This window comes from Peromyscus californicus, unplaced genomic scaffold, assembly GCF_007827085.1.
Source record: "Peromyscus californicus insignis strain IS unplaced genomic scaffold, ASM782708v3 Scaffold_19__1_contigs__length_69161282, whole genome shotgun sequence".
NCBI lineage: Eukaryota > Metazoa > Chordata > Mammalia > Rodentia > Cricetidae > Peromyscus > Peromyscus californicus.
In genome coordinates this window covers 11,530,536-11,555,520 of record NW_026294491.1, presented here as the reverse complement: position 1 = coordinate 11,555,520, position 24,985 = coordinate 11,530,536, and the positions used below count along the sequence as shown (strand labels likewise).

Here is a 24,985-nt window from a genome sequence, read left to right as displayed (position 1 = left end):
AACCATCCATTGATTGTGGTGGTATTTCATGGGTGTATACATGTGTCTAAAAATGCATACTTAAAAAGGATAAATATGATTATATATTATATATCAGCAAAGTTAGTAGATCAAAATCCATGCACACAACACCACCTGTTTCTCTTCCCCTGAGTTTCTCCAAGTTTGCAATTATGTTTTTACTAGCTTCCTGTGAGTTGCTCGTCTTCATAGGCAGTGCGCACCAAGTGATCCAATGTCCTGTCCCATCGCTGACTGAATGCTAAGCATTAGCTATGCAGGAGTGAGTGGATGCAGGGTGTACCTACCACAAAGGGCAGCAAATGGCTTTGGCCCCAGTCACACCTTTACAGCTAGAGCTCAGTAGACTCCATTAGAGGTTGCTGGTCTTCCTAGGCAAGGGTGAGTCTGCACATTTCCTCAGTGATTGCTAGGATGGTCTTGTCATTGATCTCAGGAAGGAACCAATGAGTGTAGATGGCCCCACAGGCACAGAGGAAAGGAATGTAGAGGAAAAGAGACAAGCCCTTCTTTGGGTTAGAAGAGACCCCAGAGCTGGTGAGCACCACCCCCATTAGCCCTCAGTAGAAGGGAAGTCAGCTTCCCCCCTTTCTCACATAGGGTCTCTCTGTCTCTCTGGATGGAGGTCTCCCAGCACCAGAGTGTTCATGGTGACAAGAACAAAAACTAAGACGGGGCCCCCTACCTACCACAAGACTGTCCCACAGACCATGTAGGCAGCAGGCCAGGCTATCTGGTCACACAGCTCTGTTGCCAGGATCCTTGTCACTGCAGCTGCACATGGGACAAGAGAGAGGCAACAAGAGAAAGCCAGCTAGAGTTCCCTGCCCTGCCTCTCCCTGGCCTCTGCCCAGTGAGCATGGGTGTTCTCCTCCAGCCATTTCCATCCCAGAAGCCTTAGTAGGTGACTCTAGGGTCCATGGGTGATATTGCATTCACCCTTACTTTATCACTCATTCAGACATCCATTGTTCTTTCAGCAAAGCTCAAAGGCCAAAGGCCCTCAGGACCACTCATCAGAGCCCATACCAAAGCTGAGGATGAAGACGAAGATGCAGGATACGGCCAGGTAAGGCATCCTGGGAAAGGAACTCTACAGCAGATTGGGTAGGAGTGAGACAACATCCAGGCTGGATCCAGCTACTCCTTCCCCGATCCAGATACCTGTAGGCACAGGGCCAATGTGAAGATAGTTCCCCAGCAGGTCATAAGAGAGTACCCCAGCAGCAGCAGCACCCACCTTTCCAATCACCACACTCTACAAAAGGAAAAGCTCTGAGTTAAAACCCCCACACCCAGCCACTGTAGTTGAAAGTTTCTCCAATCCTGCCTAGTCCAAATGAATCTCTCCCAACCAAGCTCCTACAGCCACTTATAAAATAATTACTCAGAGGCTTATATTAATTACAAACTGTATGGCCTATGGCTTCAGCTTCTTGCTAACTAGCTCTTTCATCTTTAATTAACCCATTTCTATAAATCTATATGTTGCCACGTGGCCGTGATATTACCAGTCTGCTGGCATCTCGTTGCTCCTTTGGCAGCAGGCTCTCTACCTCCCCCAACTCTTCCCTTCTTCTCTCTGTATCTCTGCTTGGATTTCCTGACTGATTGTAAGCTTTCTTGCCATAGGCCAAAACGGCTTCATTTATTATCCAATGGGAGCCACACATATTCACAGCATACAGAAAGACATCCCACAGCAAGCCACGGTCCCTTTTGGGGACAGACAATGGGGAATCAGACCTTGTGAAACAAGACAGTCTATTGTTTCAGGAGAATTTGACTTGACTGATTTGCCTGGCAACTTTGGACAATCAGTTACCCAACTGACTTCTCATCTCAGAACAGTGGTGCGAACACCTCGCAAACATTGGTCACTCGGTAAGTGCGTTATAGCTCACTGTGTCCTACCAGAGTGGAATAGAAAATGGCTTGATGCAGATAACTCCAGGCCAAAGAGCATTAGAACCCAAGTGCCCTCCCACAGTAGGGCTGGTGGAGGGTGGGTTCACACTAACAAAAGCTGTGCACAGCTCGAAGCTCCCAGTCCCGATGGCGGCATACTGGACTTTCTTAGCCAGCATTCCTGCCCCTTGGAAGACTGAGGAGGCACAGGCATATACCTGAGTTTGAGTTAGTGGAGGGGTACCTGTGAGGCACTGGCTCCCTGACTCCAAGCTACTGAAAGTCTCACCAGCACTGGGGACAGGGCAGAGCAGGGGCCTCCCAGAGTCATTCTCACAGAGTTCCGTGGCACTGCTCAGCACCACAAGGCTGGTCACGTGCCTCTACAGGGCACAACCCTGGAGCTATTCCCATGGGCTCCATGCCTGGTAGTCCTGGCACACAGCCTGCTCCTCTTCCATCTCCTTACCCATGTCCCTCGAAAGTGCTGTAGGGCTGAGGTGAGTTGGGGAGGAGGTGCTGAGCCTCCTCCGGGCTGAGTTCTGGACTCCTCCCCTCAAGATCTCCCTATCTCCCTCCCCTGCCACCTCTCCCTTTGAGTGCTACAGACATTTCTGCTACATTTCTGAATGCAGAGAGACTTCTTGTTTCAGACCCTGGCTCTGTGTGTCAATAAAGGCATACAAAAAGCCAGGTGTGGTGGCACATGCCTTAACTTGCAGTACTCTGGAGGGTGAGACAGGTGGATTTCTGTGAGTTCCAAACCAACCAGGAATACATAGTGAAACTGTCAAAAAGAAAGAAGAGAAGGGAGAGAGGGAGGGAGACAGAGCGGAAAAGAAAAGAAAAGAAAAGAAAGGAAAACAAAGGTCTATACAGAATTAACGTCATCTTCCAATCCAGGACTTGAAGTCCCCACACTGGCTGGGTGACACTTTGGGGCTTCTGGTGGGACTGAACACACTCTGCACATGACAGAGACACACATGATAACTGGATGCTGGCAGAACTGAACACACTGCACACAGCAGAGGCATGCCTGATGACAGGATGCTGGTAAACGGGGTGGAGTACCTTCACAGGTCCACCTAATTGGATGTGTGTCTTTGACTTTCCAATTCCTACCTTTGCCCTCAGAAGCATGAGTCTCTTTGGCCAACAGTTAGTGAGCTAAAGGATCAGAAAGCACTGTGCTCCGAGTGTGGCGTCTCACACCTCTGCCACCACCACACAAGCACATTTCTAGGCTAACCGATCTGAATCACAAGGGAAAAGACAGATGTTTCTGCATCACTGACTTGCCCCAGCCCAGCCTTGACTGGCTGTGACCCCGAGTGCCATGAATAACACAGTTGACATCAGCAGATCGCACAACCAGCCCAGTAAATCAGTAAAAGATATAGTAAATGATTGTTTTGGTTTTTTGGGTTTGTTTTTTTTGTTTTTTGTTTTTGTTTTTGTTTTTTGAGACAGGGTTTCTCTGTGGGGTCCTGGCTGTCCTGGAACTCACTATGTAGACCAGGCTGGCCTTGAACTTGCAGAGATCCCTATGCCTCTGCCTCTGCCTCCCAAGTGCTAGGATTAAAAGGGTATGCCATCACACTCAGTCCAACCTTTTCTTAATAACAATAATAATAAATAGATAAACAAACAAACAAATTCAAGAAGTAAGGACCCACAGACTCCGGTGAAATGTACCTCTAGATCAAGGGTAGCTTGGGGACCCAAAGTCACCTGCCGGGCAGGCTTCAGTGTTTCCATAGTCAATGATGAGACAGTGTAGAACCAAGAGTAGAGAGGCAAGCTGGAGCACTCCAGGTACCGGGCAGCTGGCTAACATCAGGGGCCAGGCTTGTGGGCCACCCAGGAGCTCCTTAGAGAGGCAAAGACAAAACAGGCAGTGTGATACCTCCTTACCATAGTGTTACCAGCTTCCCCCAAGACTCCGGCTCACAGAGGGTCACAAAGCCCTATGCTTCTGCCTACTCAGTATCAGCATTCCTTCTACCCAGCTGGGCACTGCGGGAGGGCAGGGCCCCTGCCTTCCTCATCCGTAGTAAATCTCCTCCCCAGGGGTCCTGCTCTCTTTCTTCTTCCCCCTAGGATTATCAGGACATACTGCCTTTTAAAAGTCCACATTTTTGTTCTCCTCTCTGGTGAGACCTATTCTTGATTCCCAGTCCTGGGAGAAGGCGATTTACATGCCATGTGGTTGATTGATATCCTTTTTATATCAGACACACTGATGTATTCAGGCTTCTGATTGCTTTGTGCAAAACAAACAAATCAATGCCTTAATTCACTTGGTAGGTAGGCGAGAATTTTAGGCATAAAGAAGGTTTTATTGGGGCTGGAGAGATGCCTCAGAGGTTAATAGCACTGGCTGCTCTTCCAGAGGTCCTGAATGCAATTCCCAGCAACCACACAGTGTCTCACAACCATGTACGATGAGATCTGGTTCCCTCTTCTGGCCTGCAAGCATCCATGTAGGCAAAACACTGTATACATACATACATACATACATACATACATACATACATACATACATATATATATACACCTAAAACAAAAACAAAACCACACACACACACACACACACACACACACACACACACACACACACACACTAAGGGATCTTGCTGGAGTCTAACTACCTGTCTCTCATCTCGATCCCCAGGGATGTGTAGACAGTTGAGGTCATGGTAACAGCACTCCATAGCTCTTTGAGGGCACACCCTCCTAGGTTCATGGGCTGGATGGTCATGCGTACACCTGGACACGTGCTCAGCAAGGGACATCAGTTAGTAACAGAGATCACTGTGACACCTCCCTCGGCGCTGCTCAGTCTGGAACCTGACTGAAGGGCCACTCTCACCCCATACATTGTAAGGGGTGAACAAGACGCCCCCAGATCTGGCCCTCTGGACTTCTGTGAGGAAAGCATCTCTCAAATTGGCTCCCATCACAGCCCTCCACTGTAGCCCCATATGTTCATGTGATCTCTCTAGGTGTGGAGGTCTCTGCAATGGATTGAATATCCCCCAAAGGTACTTGTGTTAAAGACTTGGTCGCCAGGGAATTGCTAGTGAGAGGTGCCATGGTAGAGGCAGAGCCTTTGGGGGAGGTCTTTTAGTTCACAGCAGGTATGCCCTTTAAGGGGATTGTGAAACCCCAGTCTCCTCTTCTCCCTATTTGCTCCTGGTTTGTTAATGGAGTGGTTTTCTTCACACCCTCCCACTGCACCATGATGCTCTTGTACTCCATCTGGGACAGAAACCTCCAGAAGTAGTAGTGGAACTTTTTATAAGCTAATTGAGGTAAGTATTTCTCTAAAGCAACAGGATGCTGACTCTTGCAGTCTCTGAGAAGAGCTGGGCAGGACCACATCTTGGATGCTCACCACTGTCCAGGCTCTTGTGACTACTGCAGCTGCAGGGTCTTGTCTCAGGCCTACTCCCCCAGGTCCCACATGACACCCCCATAGTCTGTGGGGAAACAGGACTGGGAAGTGCCCCACTGCCCTTCTTAGATGGTGACAAAAGCAAAAGCTGAAGGCCACAGGGTTTGGTTGGCAAGGTCTCAGGCACAGTAGTATTTGAAGACTGGATCCAGGGAAGTGTAAGGAAAGGGTAAACAGGCAGATCTCTCAGAACCTGGCCCAGTGCCTCTGCGTTTCTGCTCACCAGAGCCTCTGGCCAATGGCAGGAGAGATTACATAATCACACAGACAAGCCAACTCTGTGCATGGCATTCAGCTGCCTTTCTCAGAGTTTGCTCTGTCCATTCATAAACAAAGGGGAAGGGTAGCAAGAACAGAAGATGCACGTGGACTCTACCATGGGTGCTGCCTAATGAACCTGCTCACTTACATAACCGTGTCGAGCAACTTTCTGTTACTGTGGCAAAAATACCTGAAAGAATCGACTTAAAAGCAGGCTCCAGCTAACTACTGGAGGGAAGAAGCGTGAGGCTGGCTCCCTGCCACTGGGGATGAGACAGCAATCTGATGTCACTGAGAAAGGCACAGGTGCTGAATTAGTAGTTCCCATTTCTTTCTTTCGTTCATCTAGGGTAAGACTGCCGGGAATCAGTAAATGTTCAGACGATAACTATTGCCTCCTTCCTTTTTACAGAGAGAGCCCCACTTTTGTTTGGCACTGTACCCCTACTCCCACATAGTTTAGATGCGTACCCCAATAATGTAACCTAGCACTGGGGGGAGTCCTAATCACTATGCCAGTACTATGTTTTAAATATCTGTGTTCCCATAAAAAATTCATGTTGAAACCTAATCCTCAGTGTAATGGCATGAGAAAGTGGGGTCTTCAAGAGTAGTAGGTAAGCCTTGAAGACTCAGCCTCCAGCCTCGTGAATAGAAAAGAGCAGTCAGATCCTTTTTGCCATTTGCTTATTTATCTGGTGTTGGGGGATTAAACCTAGGGATTCAGGCATGCTAGTCACGTGCTGTGCTACTGAGCTGTACCCCTAACTCCAGATGTTTACAATTCATAACAGTAGCAAAATTACAGTTATGAAGTAACAACAAAATAATTTTATGGTTGGGATCACCACCCTATGAGGAACTGTGTTAAAGGATCACAGCATTAGGAAGGTTGAGAACCACTCTTTTGTTCATGGCCATCTCAATTTGACCGACCTCAGATGACATTACCCCTTTACACACTCACACAGTACTTCTGACAAATATGGGGTGGGCTTACTTACCGAATGCTGCATGAACTGTCTCCACACCAATGCTAAGCTTGTGGTGTGAGTAACAATGGCTCTCACAGGCTCATATATTTGAATGCTTAGTCACCAAGGAGTGGAGCTGTTTGAAAGAATTAGGAGAATTAGGGGGTGTGGCCTTGTTGGAGTAAGGGTGTCACTGGGTTTTGAGGTTTCAAAAGCCCGTGCCTGGTCCAGTCTCTTTCTCTCTGCCTGCGGATCAGGATGTGGCTCTCAGATGTGGCTCTCAGATGTGGCTCCAGCACCATGTCCCCATCATGATGGTAACTGATGATATTGGACTAAAGCCTCCAGTTAAGGCTTTCTTTTATAAGTATTGCCTTGGTCATGGTGTCTCTTCACAGCAATAGAGTTAATACTACAATGTAATCCAATCCCGACTTTATCTACCCAAAGTTACCATCAACTTTCACCAACTGAAGGGCTCAGTCCCCAAGATTGACCCTATTTCAAATGAAAATTTCAAGTCCAGGTTTCCTGTATTCTGACGGATCAGCTATGTAAATTGGGTGCTCTTCTGACCTTCTCCTTGGGTTTAATAAGTTGCTAGAACTACTTATGAAACTCAAATAAGCATTTTCCTTTTGTTTACTGGCTTATTATAAAGATACAAATCAGGAACAGCCAGATGAAAGAGATGCATAGGGCAGAGAGAGGCTGGTGTCTGAAGTTCCCATCTCCTCTCTTGGCACATCACCTTCCCAGCACTTCACAGTATTCTCAAACCTGCAAGCTCATTACATCTTCTTATTCAAACAAACAAACAAACAAACCAAACCTCCCCTGCTCCCCTCTTTCCCCCTTAGGGGTAGGATTTAAGACAATATCTAATTATATATCCCAGACTGGTCTTGGAATCTCAATCTTACCTCACCTGCCTCAAGAGTTGTTATCTTGTTTTGTGTTTTTTTAATCTTTAGTTTCCTCTCCTTTCCAGAGGTCAGGGCATGGGGAATTTCTGACCCTTGTCATTTGGCTTTTCTATTGACTGGTTCCGTTCTGTGGCTGCTGAGGGCTTCAGACCTAACTCACATCACGAGCATGAACTCAAGTATGACCAGAATGGATCATTCCAAATAATAAGAGGTGGTCTCATCACTCAGGAAATTCCAAGGGTTTTAAACAGCTCAGCATCAGGAACCAGGGACAAGGACCAAATACAGTTCCAGTTACACAATCTGCCAAGCCCACCACTTGGTGTCCCCACCCTGCTTTTGCCTTGAGAATCATCTTATCCAGTCCCTTGCTGACTGGCTGGGCATAGGGGAACACAGCAATGTTCCTCTCATGGAACCTTGGTCATATGGCCATCAGATAATGATAAGGGATAATAAATAAGACTGTTAGTTTTCCTGACTGCACGACTGCCCTTTTCCCCGTGTGTTCTCAATGCCTCATGCATTCCTTTGTGAATTGTCCTCTGTAGTACCTAAAATGACTTGTGTCTTGAGGTTCTAAGAGGCTCTGTCTGGGCAAGCTCTTGGGAGTGGTAATCCCTTGTATTCACAGGTTCTGAATCCCTGAATTCAACTAACTGTAGATTGGAATACTAGAGAAAGAAATCATACTTGTGCTGAATATGAACACTTTCTGTCATTACTTCCTATAACAACTGTTCACACAGCACTTGCATTGTTATCAGGGTATTATAAGTAATATAAAGATGATTTAAAGTCTACAAGAGAATTCGTGTAGATTCTGTGCAAAAATCACACCATTTTATAAGGAGCCAGAGCACGTATAGGTTTTAGGATTCACACAATGTCCTGAAGCCAATCTCCTGGGGATACTTGAGGACAGCTGTGTTTTATTAGAGTATTACTTCATTACTTTCTTCACCATTCAGACTGGGAGTTGGGCTCATAGAGATAGAGCCCCAGGTACAGATCAGGCTGCATACAGGTAGCTCAGCTTCCATAGAGTGCCACACTCCAGAGCTGCCACTTCCAGCTTATGATTGGAAGCCATGTGATTAGGAAAGACTGTGCATGGAGAAAACCTGGACACCCTTTTGGTTAGAGATGAAGTATTAATCTTGGGCTTCCCTACAAGAGGTGATGAAGGGTGGTAGATTCAGGTGTAGGGCCAGTTTCTCCTGCAGTGGTCCCTATGGCTGCCATGGTTCCCCTTGAATAAAGTCTTCCTTAGTGATGGCTTAATGGCTGTCACTGAGCTTTTCATTTCTTATTTCCTTTAATGGAATATTTTATTTAATGGCATCCAAAAGATCAGGAAAAGCCTTGGCGCTCAAAAGAGTCTCACTTTTGAGAGCCGGTGATAGTTCATGAGAGGCAAGTATAGAATCTGATTGAGGCCTGCCATGGAGTGATCCCTCCTTGGTCTGTTGAATCTACAGTGAATATGGCATGCAAGTAAATGCCTGTGGGAAGAGCGAGTAAATAGATGGTGGTATCCTGTGATCCTAGCACTGGGGAACTGGGGAGGCAGAGTGGGAGGCAAGAGGGCATTGAGTTCAAGACAGTCTAGGATACACAGCAAGGCCCCGTCTCAAAGCACAAACAGGCTGGATATGGTAGTTCACACTTGTGGATGGGGATTGAGGCAGCTAGAGGAGCAGGAGCTCAAGGTCTTCCCCGGCTACATAAAGATCAAAGTCAGCCTAGGATACATGATATTCTGCCTCCAACAACTCATCTTGATTGGAGGCTACAAGGGTGGCTGGGTCTATCCTCCATCTAGGCCTTTCCGTTATGCTGACTCAGCAGAGCATGAGCGGGCATGGCATCAGGGGAGCTGCACCTTACTGCTAGGCCCCTCCACCCATCAAAATCAATACACAATTACATTACAGCCATACAAGAGTCTCACATATTGTGGGCCCTGGCCCCCCACTGTGAGTGGCTGCCGCCTTGCTTGCCAACCTTGACCAGATGTCCTCCCTATTCAGATTCCCTGCGGGTTTCCTTTTCACCTAACGTTCAACTGGAGGTTCTTTGTTCCTGTATCCTACATTTGGTGTAAACAACTTAGATGCAAGAATGTGGGGAACTTCTGCCCTCCGGGAATCCGCCATTGTGCTGTAAGCCTGTATTTAAGGTTTCTTCCCTCTTTCAATAAAGGGCATTCGGCTGGCATTCGGCATTCAGCTGTGGCGAATGACGGGCTGTCTCTTGTCTCTATTTTTTAATCCGCAGCCCCTCTCTCGGACATGGTGAACGGGTGACGGTAACGCGGGCGTTGCCGTTACAACATATATCGGCAAACAGGACCTGTAAGTTAAATTCACAACAGCATGCTGTGATAAAACCCTCAACAGTTTCCACCTCATTAAATGAACAGTTTCATTCTGACAATGCCAAGTGCTGGTGATATGAATTGGAGCTCCCAGGAGAAAGGGGTGGGGTGGGATGCACTTGTGTTAAAGATTCTGCAAGGCCAAATGACCTTGCAAGCCAGAGCCAAATTATCTCGGGCTCTTTTAGTCCCTCTGAAAGCCTTCATTGTCTACCCCGTGTCTGACACAACATCTTAAAATGTATTCTTGGCAGACCACTAGCTTTTAACAGTCCAAAACCTTAGACTGTCACCAGCTACTATCAGGAGCCTGTAGTAGAATTTCCCCCACTTGCTATAACCCCCGACCTGCAGCCCCCACCACAGTAAGTACTTTGATTTATTATTTTCTTTGTTCTACAACTAATAAAGTCTACTGCAACCATGTCCACAGTGGAACACAGTATTTGTGCAAACCTAAATCTGTGTTACTCATTCGGCTGCAGAATAAACTATCCCCAATTCCCTCTGAGGTGAGGACCATAGTTTTGTGTCAACAGTGGAGACTGGCTGAAATTGCTGCTGCTCTACTGACCATGAAAACGTAAGTTGGTACGGCAACACAAGAGAGAAGTTTGGGTGTTGACAAATAGCGCTGACCAGCAGGTCTTTGGTTTGCCTTGGAGAAACTGTTACTCTCACATTCAAAAACTCTTCACAAATGCAGCAGTGTTTGCAGCCTAGGAAAACTGGGAACAACTTAGATGTTACTCATCAAGCAAACAGAGAAGAAATAAATCTTGGTATATGATAGAATAACCTCCCTCTGGACCAGAGGGAGAGTATGGGCATGGATGAAACCATCGTGCTGCCATATGCAGAAATAACTGTTGTTTGTAGGGGCCTTACAGTTGGAAGTCAGGCATGGTGACACACACTTGTAAACCGAGCAGTGGAGAGGTAGAGGCAAGAGTTCAAGGTCAGCCTAGACTACAGGAGACCTTGATTCACAAACACAGTCAAAGACAGAACGGGAAGAGGAGGTTGGGGGAGGAGAAGGGGGAAACAGCTGCAACATCTGTAGCTGCCACCACTGTTACATTATTGTAAGAACACACACACATGAAGTGAAAGAAGACTCGGAGGGGCAGGCACAAACAGGCGTCACACTGCTTGTGCCCATCGCTGCTACAGGGATAGGTGGTTTCTTCCGTTTGTTTCATCTCCCTGAGATGTTTCCTAGGCACTCTGAACCCGGCCCACAGCGTCAGGGTCAGGGGAATGATGGGTGCAAGCCCTCCTTCCTCAACCTCTCACCGGGAAGTGCAAGGTCCTCAGCAACGTTAACTGACAGGGATGTTGGAATCACGGCTGTCTTTCCAGCAGCCTGACACTCACTTCTGCTCTCCGGTTTCTAATCCTCAACGCCCCACACGTGGGTGGCTCTGCCTTCTGTGTAGAGAAACCTTGAGGTTAAGCACATGCCTATAATGCCTACAGCTGGTCAGAAAATCGGAGTTGGTTTTATCCAAATGCCGAGTCCAGTCTGGAAACCCAGCAGGCTTTGCTTAAAGGTGAGGCCAAACCCACCAGCTAGGGACAGGAGTGTCCAAAGACTCCCCCACCCCCACCCCCCGCCGCACACACACGCACTCCCAGCCCCCGGCTTCCGGGATTGGACCCTCACCTCAATATTTTTACCCAGGGAGAAGGCTAAGATGGAGGTGAGATGGCCATGGACACCAACTGCTCCGCCCCCTCCTACACGCTGGGGTCACTTATTCTGCGGATAGGGAATGATAGAATGCCCCAACCATAGAAAACCAGAAATCCCTCTCCTGAAACCATCTGGTCAGACACATTTGTATCTCAGGGAGAATTGTTTATTGCGATAGACAGTTCTCAAGATAGCCTGCTCTGCCTGAGCGAGCAATTAAAAAAAAATAAACAAGTTAATAAATAAGAGGTCACAAATTTCTCAAGCCTGTCTTGCCCTACACATAACCTCTACAGCTGCATCGACTTCACGATACCGAAGCCCAGGGCCCACTCCTATAGGAGCCCTGACCAGTTCTCTCCCTGTGCACAACTTCCATTCTGGTGGGGAAAGTTGCTGCCCCTCGATGCCATGCTAACAAACGCAGGCTGCTGAAGTCAGATTTTGGTCTTTTTCTTGCCTTTTGCTCCTTTATTCTGCGCTCCTAAATCAAGCAGACCTGAGGCCCGGAGAGGGCACAGAGCAGGAACAGTAGAGGGCATCCTGCCTCTCCCGGGTGCCCCTTGGAGCCCACCTGCTCTTCTGCGCCTCCTCCGGGTGTCCTAGACTGGGAACCCACCCGCGCCGGGTCGCAGGAGCTTCGCCAGGATTGGTCACAGATTCAGCCGGGGGCCGCCTCTCCCAGCTCTGCCCCGCCCCGGCTCCACCCCGTCCTGCTTTAATTCTGGGGATTTCCCACGGGGCGCAGACACTCTTGTCGCCAGGGGGCGACAGACTACATACTCTGAAGAAGCCAGACTTAATTTTATTTAATTGTGTGTGTGCATGTGCCACAGTACATATGTGGAAGTCACTGGACAACTTCCAGTCTGTTTTCCCCATCCAGCAGGTGGGTTGTAGGGATCAAACTCAGGTCATCAGGCTTGGCAGCAAGCACCTTGAACCGCTGAGTGACCTCGAGTGCCCACATTAATTTTTTAAAAAGGGTATGTCTTTGTTCTTTTCTTTAGTAAATTTATCTTGTCTTAAATTTCCTAGTGCAGGTTCAGAAAATTTTTTTTAAAGTTTATTTTTATTTCATGCACATAGTGTTTTGCCTGTGTCGATGTGTACCACATGCATGCCTTCAGAGTGAAGAGGAGGGCAGAGGATCTCCTGGAACTGGAGTTACAGATGGTTGTGAACGCCTATGTGAGTACTGGAATCAGGGGCCCTGTGTCCTCCGGGAGAACAACAAGTGGTCTTAGTCACCAAACCATCTCTCTAGCCATTTAGAAACATTTAAAAACTTAATCTGTAAAGTAACTTTTCTTGCTCATTATAAATGATAAGATTCTTGAAAAAAAAAATCCTAGTCCAGTACCTAAAATTCCAATGAGGCCTCTTTGGGCTCTGGAATTTGGTCAGTTAACAAACAAACAAACAAACAAACAGCCAGGTGGTGGTGGTGCATGTCTTTAATCCCAGCACTCAGGGAGGCAGAAGCACTCTGGGAGTTCAAGGCCAGCCTGGTTTACAGAGTGAGTTCCAGGACAGTTTCAGCACACAGAGAAACTCTTGTCTTGAGAAAAAAGAGTGGGGTATCAGGAAGTCACAGTTGCAGGTTTTAGATGCTGCCTGGTACCAGTCTTAGCTTTTGGGTCTGTGGAAGTTAGCAGTTTGATAAAAATCATCCTAAAGGGTTTACCCGATTCTAGAGCATGCTAGGCCAGGTAGAGAGATAAACAATGAAAGGCTAGTAAAGGAACTCAAGACAGCCCGGGGTAGTCGTGGCTCTAGAGGCACAGGAGTCCAAACCCCCATAGTCACCATGTTCTGACAATCAGCCTTGTAGAACTGTTGGCACAGGGGAGTTCATAGGCCCTGTATATTATCCCCAGTGAGCGAAGCAGCTCCAGCCTCGACCCGCAGCCCCTCCCCGTCTTTGTGCTCTGCTGTGGCATGGAGGAAGTGCAGAATAGCAGAGTCTGTGGCTGCAGGAGTTCAGGGTGCTGGGGCCTCCCCACTTCAGCCTTCTCTGTTTCCCTCTACTCAAGGTGAAGATCCTTGTGGTGATACATTGTGTACCCTAATAAAATTTGCCTGAAGATCAGAGAACAGAACAAGCCACTAGATTAAACCTGGTGGCACACACCTTTAATCCTAGCACGTGGGAGGCAGAGATCTGTCTGGATCTCTGTGAGTTCAATGCTACCCTGGACTATATGAGATTGACTCAGTCTAGGAGAGAAACAGAGTCAGGCAGTGATGGCAAACACCTTTAATCCCAGTACTTGGGAGTCATACGCCTTTAATCCCAGCACTAGGAAGGAAGTAATATGGCTGAGTGGAGAAAGGTATATAAGGTGTGAAGTGACAGGAAGTAGAGCTTTTCGGCTGAGGAAGCCTTTTCAGCTAGAGCTTTTTCAGGCTGAGGAGTCCTAGAGGGAAGATGTGGCAGTGGCTTGTTCCTTTGTCTCTCTGATCTTTTCAGCATTTACCCCAATATCTGGTACTGGGTTTTTTATTAAAAGGCCTTTTAACATTCATATAACAGATCCTGCTAACCAGGCAAGTAGGGAGCCACCTTTAAGCCTAGCAGGACAGACACAGGGCTGGCTGTGGCAATACCAATGGGGTTCTTACAGTTCTTACCGATGCTCTCTCTATCCCGACCTCTGTTTGCTCACCTGGAAAACAGGGACAGTATAAGAGTTGACTGGCCCAGGGCACAGGTGTCATGCCCTCAGGTCCCTGTGTGTGCCAGTACCAAGCCTTCTGTGAACACCGAGCTCCGCTGACGCCACACTCTTCCCAGACAGACTCAGGCCATGAATGTTAAACAGCTGCTACATAGCTCAAGTCAGGTTTGGGGATGGGGTGGCCACGGCCTGGGGCAGCTCTGAACCCAGAGTCAAACTTCCTCTCATCTCTGGAGCTGGCAAGGGTTCACTCAAGTTCTGGATCTTATTTTCAATGTAATGGCTTAAGACAGAAAGAGTGAAAATAAACTCAGCCTTGCGGCCGAGGGTCACCTCCTGGCTGTTCTTTGATATCTGAGGACTAAGCAATGCGGCTGACTGGAGAGGGGAGATGTAAAACCAGTGTAATTAGGAGGAGAAATGTGGCGGGGCTGTGGTGGCATACGTCCTTCATCCCAGCACTTGGGAGGTAGAAGCAGGTGGATCTCTGTGAAGTTCCAGGCTAGCCTGAACTACATAGGAAGTTCCAGATAGCCAGGAGTACCCAGAGAGAGCCTCTCAAAACAAAAGAGAACAAAAAAGAAGGAGGAGGAGGAGGAGGAGGAGGAGGAGGAGGAGGAGGAGGAGGAGGAGGGAAAAAATGTCTGAAGGGACACTAGCCCACTGAGCATGTGGCTCTGGCATGCCATGCCCTTCTCCCCCATTCCCTCTGCCTTGCTAAAAACCATTAGATTACATTCCTAAAGCTAGCCACCAGGGTCTGTTCCCTTATTTGGCCGCTTCCTCCTCCTGAGGCTGACTACCAAGGTCCAGCTGTCAAAGTATTGAAGTCCAGCAATCAGATTCCTCCTTTGGCTCACCTAATTAACATGCCCAATTAAAATTAAACATCTCATCTTAACATGGGGTTTCCCCTTGTACCTTTTTTTTTTTTTAAGTTTTATTTATTATGTATACAGTGTTCTGACTGCATGTATGCCTGCACTCCAGAAGAGGGAACCAGATCTCATTATAGGTGGTTGAGAGCCACCACGTGGTTGCTGGGAATTGAACTCAGGACCTCTGGAAGAACAGCCAGTGCTCTTAACCCCTGAGCCATCTCTCCAGCCCCCACCTTGTACCTTTTTAAACCGCCATTTTCCTATGTGCCACATCTGTCTCCTCTCTATCCAGAGGCCGTCCTCTGTCCCTCCGGGACAAATACCCTGCTCCCTTTCCTCATTCCCTTCCCTTCTCCCTCTTCCTCTATCTCCACTCTTTGTCCCTTTTCCCTGCCCTCTGTCCCTCTGGGAAAATAAATCTCCTTTGTGCTGAGAACTGGGTCTTGGGGGTCCTATCGGGGGCCTATTGGAGAGCTTGCTCCAAGGCCATCTCCAGGGTAATGTAAGAAAATCCATGAAGGCAGTGAGGGCTAGACTATCTGAGGGTATTTAGAAATAAGTTTCTATCTATCTGACTGGTAAAATAAGAAAACACACATGTTTCTGATGTTAACTTTCTCTTTCATCTTAAGAATAGTCTCTGACTCTTTCTGTCTCCACACAGCTACATATCTCCACATTGCTACATTCTACACATACAGCTACATGTCTTACACATATAGCCATACATCTCTATACATATTACATCTGTTTTCACATGTCTACACATCTATCTTTTACATACATTTCTCTTCTATATCTCTATTCTATACAGCTTCGTCTTCCTTGTCAACACGGTTACAAATCTCCACACAGCCACAGCGAGACATCTCACTTACATGCTCTCTCACCATACAGCACTTACACAGTTCCTAGGCACAGCTCCTCTACATAGCAGCAGCTCGAAATTCTCTCTCTCTCTCTCTCTCTCTCTCTCTCTCTCACACACACACACACACACACACACACACATACTTCTACATTGTTCTCTCTCTTTACTCACTCACTCTTTCATTCACTTGCTCCCTCACACTTCTTTCCTCCTCCTCCTCCTCCTTCATCTCTCACCCAGCACACACACACACACACACACACACACACACACACACACACACACACACTTCACTCACATTCTGCAGCAGCTCACACATAGCTCTACATTTTCAGGACCCTACCCATTCTCAAAACACAAGATAAGTCACGTATTTTCTCTTAGGCTAGTAATGTCACATTGACTCATGCACGTAGCTCTAAGTAGGTGAGGGGTCCTAGACAGTAAACAATTGACTGAACCTTGAGCGGTCAGGGTACCTGCAGAAAGGGAGCTACTGTAAGGACTGTGTTTTGATGTAAACAGTCTGGCCTTGATTTAGCAATAAACAACACCTGGGAATTAGTCTTTGTATATAGTCTGTGGGGACAGCTTGGTCTGTTTTGGACTAGTTCTAAGGTCTTTGCAAAATGTGTAAAAGCCTGTCTTTGAGACTGAGAATACTGTTATTTTCCTATGTCAGTAAAGAATATTCTGGTAATACTTCTGTTCACCAGAATTATACAGCTTAAACAAAAATCCACAACTAAACGTGTGTCCAGAGATGTAAAACACACTGCCAAAGGGCTGTGCAAAGCACCCCACAGCTGTTCTTATGAGGAGGCATAACAGTGACACCCAAGAAATTTACAGACAGAAAACAACCAGTGACCCCACAGCTTTACCAGGTGGGGCTCCCCATCAGGGAGTTATACATCTGGTGGGTCGACTTGTCAGACACTAGTTGTCACCTGCTGTATACTCCCACAGCCCTCAGCAGGGTCCTGAGCTGATACTTGTCCTTTCAATGTCCATAGTAGCTGTTCTAAAACTAGAGCTGGAGGGGAGGGTGAGAGTCCAGGGACTTGGGATGGCAGTTACACCAGCTTTTGTTGGAGGCCCTGAAGCCTGCATCCTTGTGTATGAGTACCTTCTGTCAGCAGACTCCCCAAGAAGAGAGTAGGGAAATGGCCAGTCCTCTGAGACTGGGGGGGGGGGGGGCGGGGAAGACACCCTATCTGTCACATGTGTGCGATTGAGGCAGGATAGAAAAAAGATAGGGAAAGGTGTTTTTTTTTTTTTGTTTTTTTGAGACAGGGTTTCTCTGTGTAGTTTTAGTGTCTTGGATCTCAATCTGTAGACCAGGCTGGCCTCGAACACACAGAGATCTACCTGGCTCTGCCTCCTGAGTGCTGGGATTAAAGGCATGTGCCACCAGCACCCAGCAAGACAGGGAAAATTAAAGGGACATTGGAAGGAAAAGGAGTCCCTCAGGCTGGAATCTGACAAAAGCTGACAGTCAAGAATTACCGAATAATTGTTTGCTATGAGAGTGGCCACTTACATAAGAGACAATATTACTTTTTAAAAAATATTCAGGCTGGAGAGATGGCTCAGTGGTTAAGAGCACTGGCTGCTCTCTTCTAGAGGTCCTGAGTTCAATTCCCAACAACCTCATGGTGGCTCACAACCATCTATAGTGGGATCTGATGCCCTCTTCTGGCATAAAGGCGTACATGCAGATAGAACTCTCATATATATAAAATAAATAGCAAATCCTTAAAAGAAAAAAAATATTTATTCATGTATTTTATGTATATGAGTGCTCTGTCTTCATGCACACCAGAAGAAGGGATCTGATCCCATTACAGATGGCTGTGAGCCACCACGTGGTTGCTGGGAATTGAACTCAGGACCTCTGGAAGAACAGCCAGTGCTGTTAACCCCTGAGCCATCTCTCCAGCCCCAAAGATATTACTTTTATATAGAGATGTTTCAAACAAGTGTGTTAAATTGGGGCAACTTCGTGAATCACTGATGTAGAGGCCTTCCTCATCACCCTTCCCATAAAGGCACTATCTTTTTAAGCATCTCATAGGAAACCTCATCCACGGTAAAAGACATGTCTTAACCCCCATGAGCAACCCTTGTGACCCATGGTGTTTTTGTTTTGTTTTTCGATAGTTTCGAGTAACCCTGACTGGCTTCACAATCACTACACAGCTGAGGATGACTTTAATTTCCTGATCATGGGCCTCCACATGGCCCATACAGTTCTATCTTATTGACTGTAGTCCTATCCAAGGAACCTGGAGAGCTATCCTATAGTCTCAATTGGGAAAAGGAGGAGAGAGAGAAAAGGAGTTTCCTAGCAACCGTTTGGAATGTAGCTTGAGAGCCGCTGAAATTTATATACGACTACAGCCACGATGTGGAAGCACAACTCTTTTGAGAAGCCTGCATCTATGCTTGGGCAAGTCTTGTCCTTCTCCTGAGCATCTTTCCATCAACTCCCGTTCTGAAGCTGCACCTCCGGTGTTAAAGAGACTACAGGGCTGACTGATTAGCATGTCTACAACTGTGGAGATCTGGGGTATTGCAGATCTGCAGCCAAGTTATCTTGGGCTGTCTTTAGCCCATCTCTGCGTTTGACCTAACAATATTGTACGATGGTAGATAAATCCCCTTTTGTGGGGTAACAGCCTCAGGTTATGAGGAACTGAGTCAGGCAGTACTAAGCAGTAGCCACTAGCCATAAAGAATAGCTTAGCACTGGCCTGATGGATCTGCTCCACCCATGAAAACAATATGCCTGGGTATGGAAAACAAGCCACCCTGCTTCCAGTCAAGCTCCAAGAAATAGCTGTAAGTACCTGGAAGCTACCCACAGATGTATATATACTTGTCCCCGGCCCCTCTAAGTGTGCTCAACCTTCATTCTACAGAAAGACTAAGCCCTCGATGTTCCCATACAGCAGTCTCAGCCTGTTGAGAACCAGTCTGTCTGCTTCTCCGCCTCCTTTTTCTTACATCTGGTACTGAGACCCGGGACCCTTTTAGGGTCCTCTGAGAGCCCTCCTTTCCCTCCCTGGGGTTATTCTTACAGCAACATGGACCCCTATATAAGGCTCACTATATAAGACTCACTATATAAGGCTCACTATGTAGGCTGAACGGCCACCAGTTCAACCTGACCCCTCTGGTCTTTTGGGACCTCTGCCTCCATCAGCAGTGAACTCAGTTAATGCTTGCTGGCTTTCAGCCATCCTGGTAAGAGCGAAAATATTTTAAAAAGAGACACTTATATCCCTGTTATAGGCCTGGATCAGGATCTGGAGGGTATCCACCAGGATTTCCATGTCTCTTCCATGAGAGTGGGTGAATGACCACACACACTTTTGTGTGACATGTCCTGATCCATCCTTGGCCTTGTTGGGCCAGTCCATCAGCAGGGGGTCTGCTGGTGGGAGACAAAAGCCTACAAGGCCTTTGTTTAGAGCTGCCAGGCTTTTGTCTCAAGTCGGGAGGGTGAGGAAGAAGCCGGCCATCATGGAAGTTCACCAGCTTTATTACCTGGCCACAGCCCCTCTCTCCCTACCTGTGTACCTACCAAGGAGTCTAGCTAATCTCTGGTTTTTCTCTGTGTGTCTGCTGCACGTGTGTCTCCTCACCTCTAATAAACACCGTTGTTCAACTGTTGATTCTGTCTGCAGTGTTGGATTTCTCCGCTGCCACCTCTCACATTCCAGATCTTTCCTGCCTTTTGTTTCTTTAGCTGGCAGAGAAAACAAGCCCAATTAAGACCCCTAGACTGGATCACCAGGACCGCCTGCCCAGGGATCCTTATAGAGGAATTTTCTCAATTAAAATTCTTTCTCCCCAGATATGTCTGTAGCTTGTGTCAAGCTGACAGAAAACCAGCCATCACAAGGTCTTCACATAGGCTGTTCCTCCTCTTACCTATCCTACCCAGAGGCCTACACTTTCCTGGAAAGTCTGGATCCAGCAACCAGGCCCAGAGGGGTCCGGCCACGTAGCTGGCCCTGAAGTCTAGGCCTTAGCCAGCCTACTTGGACTGTATGCTGCCTTTTCACTCTGGTCCTGAGCACAGCTGTTGTGCAGTTTCAGAATTTGGTGCTAAAAATACTCCATGGCCTAGAAGGGCCAACAAAGTATCTAGCCACTTGTGGGTGGGGTTATTTAGAGCTGTGATGGAGACTCACTTACAGTGTTGTAAGGGGTAGATCCTGTACACTCAAACCCTCAGAAAAGGTGGCCCTCTGATGGACAGGAGGGACCTCTGGGAGTGGGGACATTCCCATCACCTCCTGTTTCTTCACAGGACCTCCAGGGTACGTGGCTGTGTGGTACACATCTATTATTTCAGCTATTGGGGAGGCAGGGATTTAGTTTGAACCCAGGAATTTGAGGGTAGCTCAGGCCAACAGTGCCCAGCACTGCTTGTGTCTCTAGCTCTCTAGAACTTGGAGTTTCCAGAGCTTTTCCTCACCAATAGCTCTCTGGGTAGAGAGTTGCTGAATGGGCCAGAGGTGTCTGCTTTGAGCAGTCCAAGGAAGCAGGTCTGGAACCTACCTCTGCCTCCCGAGTGCTGGAATTAAAGGCCTGTGATACTATGCCCCGCAAAAGTATTTCTTTAAGTTCTTCTGGGTAGACTTGCTAAAGGTTATATAGTAATTCTATGTTTCATTTAAATAAAATGAAATAATTATTATTTTGGCTTTCCAAGATAGGATTTTGTTATGTAGCTCAGGTGTCATGATCTAGAACTCACTATTATGCCTCCAATTTTTTGGTACTGGGGTTTTAGGCCTATGTGATAATTTTATATTCATTTTTTTAGATATAGGGTTTCACTATGTAACCCTGGCTGGCCTAGAACTCTGTGTTGAAAGACTGGACTCGAACACACAGAGATCTGCCTGCCTCTGCCTTTGGAGTGCTGGGAATGAAGGCATGCACCACCGCAGCCAGTGATAGTTTTACTTTAAATATTTGAGTACTAGCTTTACTGTTTCCCATAGCGGCTATGGGAATACAAATCCCCACAAACCCACAGGAAGATCTTTTCATACCGTGACAGCACTTGTTACTGTTTTGTTTGTATAACTTTCTACTGAGCACAGGGATCTTTTAGAAGTGACAATTAAATGTCCCCTTCTTATAAAGGCTTCCCAGGTCACCTTACTTACTGTGGAGGTCCATCTCTGGTATTATTTTTCCATCAAGGCCCTGTCTAGACAGCGTTAGGTCGCTGTAGTATTGAACTGACTGGACCATAATGGACAGTGTCTTTGTTGGCGACAGGATCTCCAGCGTTTATCAGAATACCCAACACACAGTAGGTCCTCAATAAATGGTTGATTAGTGGCGTTTTTCTCTTCTACCAAATTTTCAAGTGCCTCCCCAATCTGCCCTTTTGCTCCAGCCTGGCTCAGTCCTTTGGCTGAGTCCTCCCCACAGCGCACACCCAGGAAGATCAGGACAGGAGCCCGCAAATGTTACCTGGACTTGACTTTTTAGGGACTTGTGGGTGAAGCGGGCCTGGGTTCTCAGAAGCTAAAAGGGACGTTACCAGCCGGCGGGAGAGCGGCCTGAGGCTGGCCCAGCATCTCGGCCGCCCCTGCATCTCGGCCGCCCCTTGTCGGTCTCTTTGCGCTTCTTTTCATAGCCCCGCCCCCTTTCATAGCCACGCGACCTCGTGGGTCCTTGCTATTGGTCCCTCTCGAGATGCTGTCAAGCGACCATTTCTGATTGGCCACAACCCCCCCCCACGCCTCCATAGCAGCCACAACAACCGCCACGTGCTCTACCGTGGGACTTCCTCATTGGCCAGCCTCCTCGATACACCTGACTTCCCGCTCCCTCTTCCCATTGGCTTTTCAGTCCCAGGCTCGGCTCTTCCGACGCTGATTGGTCACTAGGGAATGAGGCGGGGCTTGGGGCGGGTTAAGAGCGCGGCCTTGCCGGCGCGCGCGCGCCTAGGGTTTTCGATGGCAGGGCAGGGGCTGGCGGCGGGCTTCCTGCAGGTGCCCGCGGTGACGCGGGCCTACACCGCGGCCTGCGTCCTTACCACCGCCGCAGTGGTGAGCGGGCCGGCCGGGCGGGCGTGGTGGCGCCATGGTTACTGTCCCTGGCCGGCCAGAGGGGGTTAGGGAGGTCGCTGGGTTCCGGCGTCTTACACGCTCCCCGTCCCACAGCAGCTGGAACTCCTCAGCCCCTTCCAGCTCTACTTCAACCCGCACCTGGTGTTCCGGAAGTTCCAGGTGAGGTGGCCCCGACTCTGACACCTGTCAGCCAGGCCCTCGCCCTCCAGCCCCGCGCCTCACCGCCACCCCCACCTCTTTGCAGGTCTGGAGGCTCATCACTACCTTCCTCTTCTTCGGGCCCCTGGGATTCGGCTTCTTCTTCAATATGCTCTTCGTGTATCCTGGGCCACGGGAGTGGGTGGTGAGGTCGGATTGGGGGTGTGCTGGGCTAGGAGCGGGGAAACTGAGGCCCAGTCCGCGTGGCACTTCCTATACCAGTGTTGCAGGTTCCGCTACTGCCGTATGCTGGAGGAGGGTTCTTTCCGTGGTCGAAAGGCCGACTTCGTCTTCATGTTTCTCTTCGGGGGTGTTCTTATGACTGTATCCTTCCTGTAGGCTCACTATTATTGGGCCAAGGGACACCTCTGTCTATGTCGTGGCCCTGGGGTTCGACATGAAGTGCCCAGGCCGGAAGAGACAAACATTCAGGGCCTAGCAGCCATGTAGTCTAGATGCCCCAGCTAGATCAGTGTCTCTGCAGAGCACAACAGGGAGGAAACAGGATAGGCTGGTAGAATACTGAGGCTCTGAAACATGAATGTAAGAGCCAGAGAAAGGAGCAGTCATGGATGGAGCCTGGGTACCTGGACGCCACAGAGAGGGGGCTCTGCTTGATATGGAATAGACCAGGGATATGAGGAAACCTGTTGAAAGAGCCAGGGAGGCACTGTGGGCAGCAGACTGCTCCAGGGCACCTTGACTCTGGCCCAGCTGCTGGGATTCCTGGGCAGCCTCTTTTTCCTGGGACAGGCCCTCATGGCCATGCTGGTCTATGTATGGAGCCGTCGCAGCCCTCAGGTGAGGGTCAACTTCTTTGGATTACTCAACTTCCAGGCACCATTCCTGCCCTGGGCCCTCATGGGCTTCTCGATGCTGCTGGGCAACTCCGTCCTCACAGACCTGCTAGGTGAGCCTGCCCACCCTTCCCACTCACCTCAGGCCAGCTGCTCCCATCAGGGTATGCAGCTCACACACATATCCCTTCCCCCTGCACCAGACCTTTCTCCCGTGCACCTCCCAAATTCCTCTTCCTGTCCTAACTGTCATGTTCTTAATGCCCCTCAAGCAGTCCAGCTGGCCCACAGGATTTGCATCTGTGGTTGACCTGAAGACACCAGAGTTGGTCCTGCATGGGGGTGGTTACAGTTTCTGCTTCCTGGCTCCTACTCCCCCAGTTTTCTCAGGTCCCTAGTCCTTCCCCCTCCCCAGGTACTGTCCACTTTTGGGCCCCTTTATGCCTTTCAAAGCCAGTTCTGATCTTACCCTGATGGCAGATAACAGGGTGCTTGTGCTCTGGAACCTGGGGCTATACTGGGCTGTGAAAGATGGCCTCTGCCAGCCTTCGGCTCTCTTGCAGGCATTGTTGTGGGCCACATCTACTACTTCCTGGAAGATGTCTTTCCCAACCAGCCTGGAGGCAAGAGGCTGCTGCTGACCCCCAGCTTTCTGTGAGTGTGGGACAACTGTTTTCCCTCCTTTGGGGGCAATCTACCTGCTCCATGGGGAAACTTGTGTTTACCGCAGCTCAGTAGAGTTTTCCCCTCCCCACAGGAAGCTACTACTCGATGACCCTCAGGAGGACCCCAATTACCTGCCCCTTCCAGAAGAACAACCAGAGCCCTGAGTGCAGCCCCTGGAGCAGTAAGCCCACTTGGTCAGCCTGAGGCTCCTGGCAGAGTTCTACCTTCTCTTATGCCAAGCAACCCATCCAGAAGGCTAGGCCCACCTTGGTGCCTCAGCCAGCAACACCCTACATCCCCTGTACCATCTCTGCTCAACTGTAGGTGGTAGGACATGAGGCCCAGAGAGGGTGAAGACTGCCAACGGATGCCTAGCAGAGCTCTGAACTCAACTAATACAGACCTCCAGTTCTCATCTTCATGCTGCCAGTGCCTTGCTGGAGCACTGGCAACAAGTCCTCACCACCCAGGATCATGCCCAGTCTACAGGTGTCCTGCCTGGGGTGCCTGTGGGCTGATGCCCACCCTCCTAACCTCTCTGTCCTCTTTTAAGGCAAGCAAGTGTTCACGTTCATCTCCGGCTGGTGACCCAAAAGTCCCATGGGCTCAGGTGCAGAGAACAAGTTTGGTCCTCTGCCACTCTAGTGAGCCCAGGACCTTGAGCTCTATCTTAGCAGAACCCTGTGTGTAGCAGAGGTAGTTCTAGGACATTCCGTTTGCTGAAGGCCTGTGAGTCCTTCCTACCCGCACCTCCTCTGAACTGAGGATGCCAATGTGGCCAGTTTTCCTTGTTGCTGTACATGTGCTCCCCTGGGGCTTACTCCTGGATGCCCAACAGCATGGGATTCCCCCAACCACTGCTTATTATTTCTATGGCAACAAAAATGTTTTCTACTGAGTCTGACTCAATTTCATAGTGAAACCTGGTGGGGCCGAAGCTGTGTTGCTGTGTGGAAGTGCTCAAAGCAGGCAGACTCTAGGGGTGTACGGGGAGAGGGGTAGAACACTCCCCAGGAGGACCCCCTGAGAGAGGGTAGCAGTAGACTGTAGCTGTGGTACTGGGATCACTGTCTTCAATTACAAACCCGCACGCCCAGTTTGCTAAGTGCAGACCCATCTGTCACCTTAATGGATGCTGTGTCTATTCTATACCACACC

General features: G+C 48.7%; 2 protein-coding genes across 2 annotated transcripts; one reads left to right on the top strand and one right to left on the bottom strand.

The window, feature by feature from the left end:
• Positions 1-373: 373 nt before the first annotated feature.
• Slc2a11 (solute carrier family 2 member 11) lies at positions 374-21,700 on the bottom strand. Its single transcript, XM_052744530.1, is given in 8 exon segments — positions 374-527; positions 711-795; positions 1,051-1,112; positions 1,936-2,522; positions 3,638-3,802; positions 4,135-4,195; positions 4,581-4,701; positions 21,565-21,700. Coding segments are annotated over 8 exon segments (1,359 nt in total). The 5' UTR covers positions 21,689-21,700.
• A 311-nt stretch (positions 21,701-22,011) lies between these two features.
• Positions 22,012-24,725, top strand: Derl3 (derlin 3). The gene is made up of 7 exons (XM_052744666.1): positions 22,012-22,145; positions 22,260-22,325; positions 22,411-22,484; positions 22,595-22,688; positions 23,079-23,274; positions 23,725-23,815; positions 23,919-24,725. The coding sequence occupies exons 1-7, from the start codon at positions 22,053-22,055 to the stop codon at positions 23,989-23,991; spliced, it is 687 nt and encodes a 228-aa protein (XP_052600626.1). The 5' UTR covers positions 22,012-22,052; the 3' UTR covers positions 23,992-24,725.
• Positions 24,726-24,985: the final 260 nt, after the last annotated feature.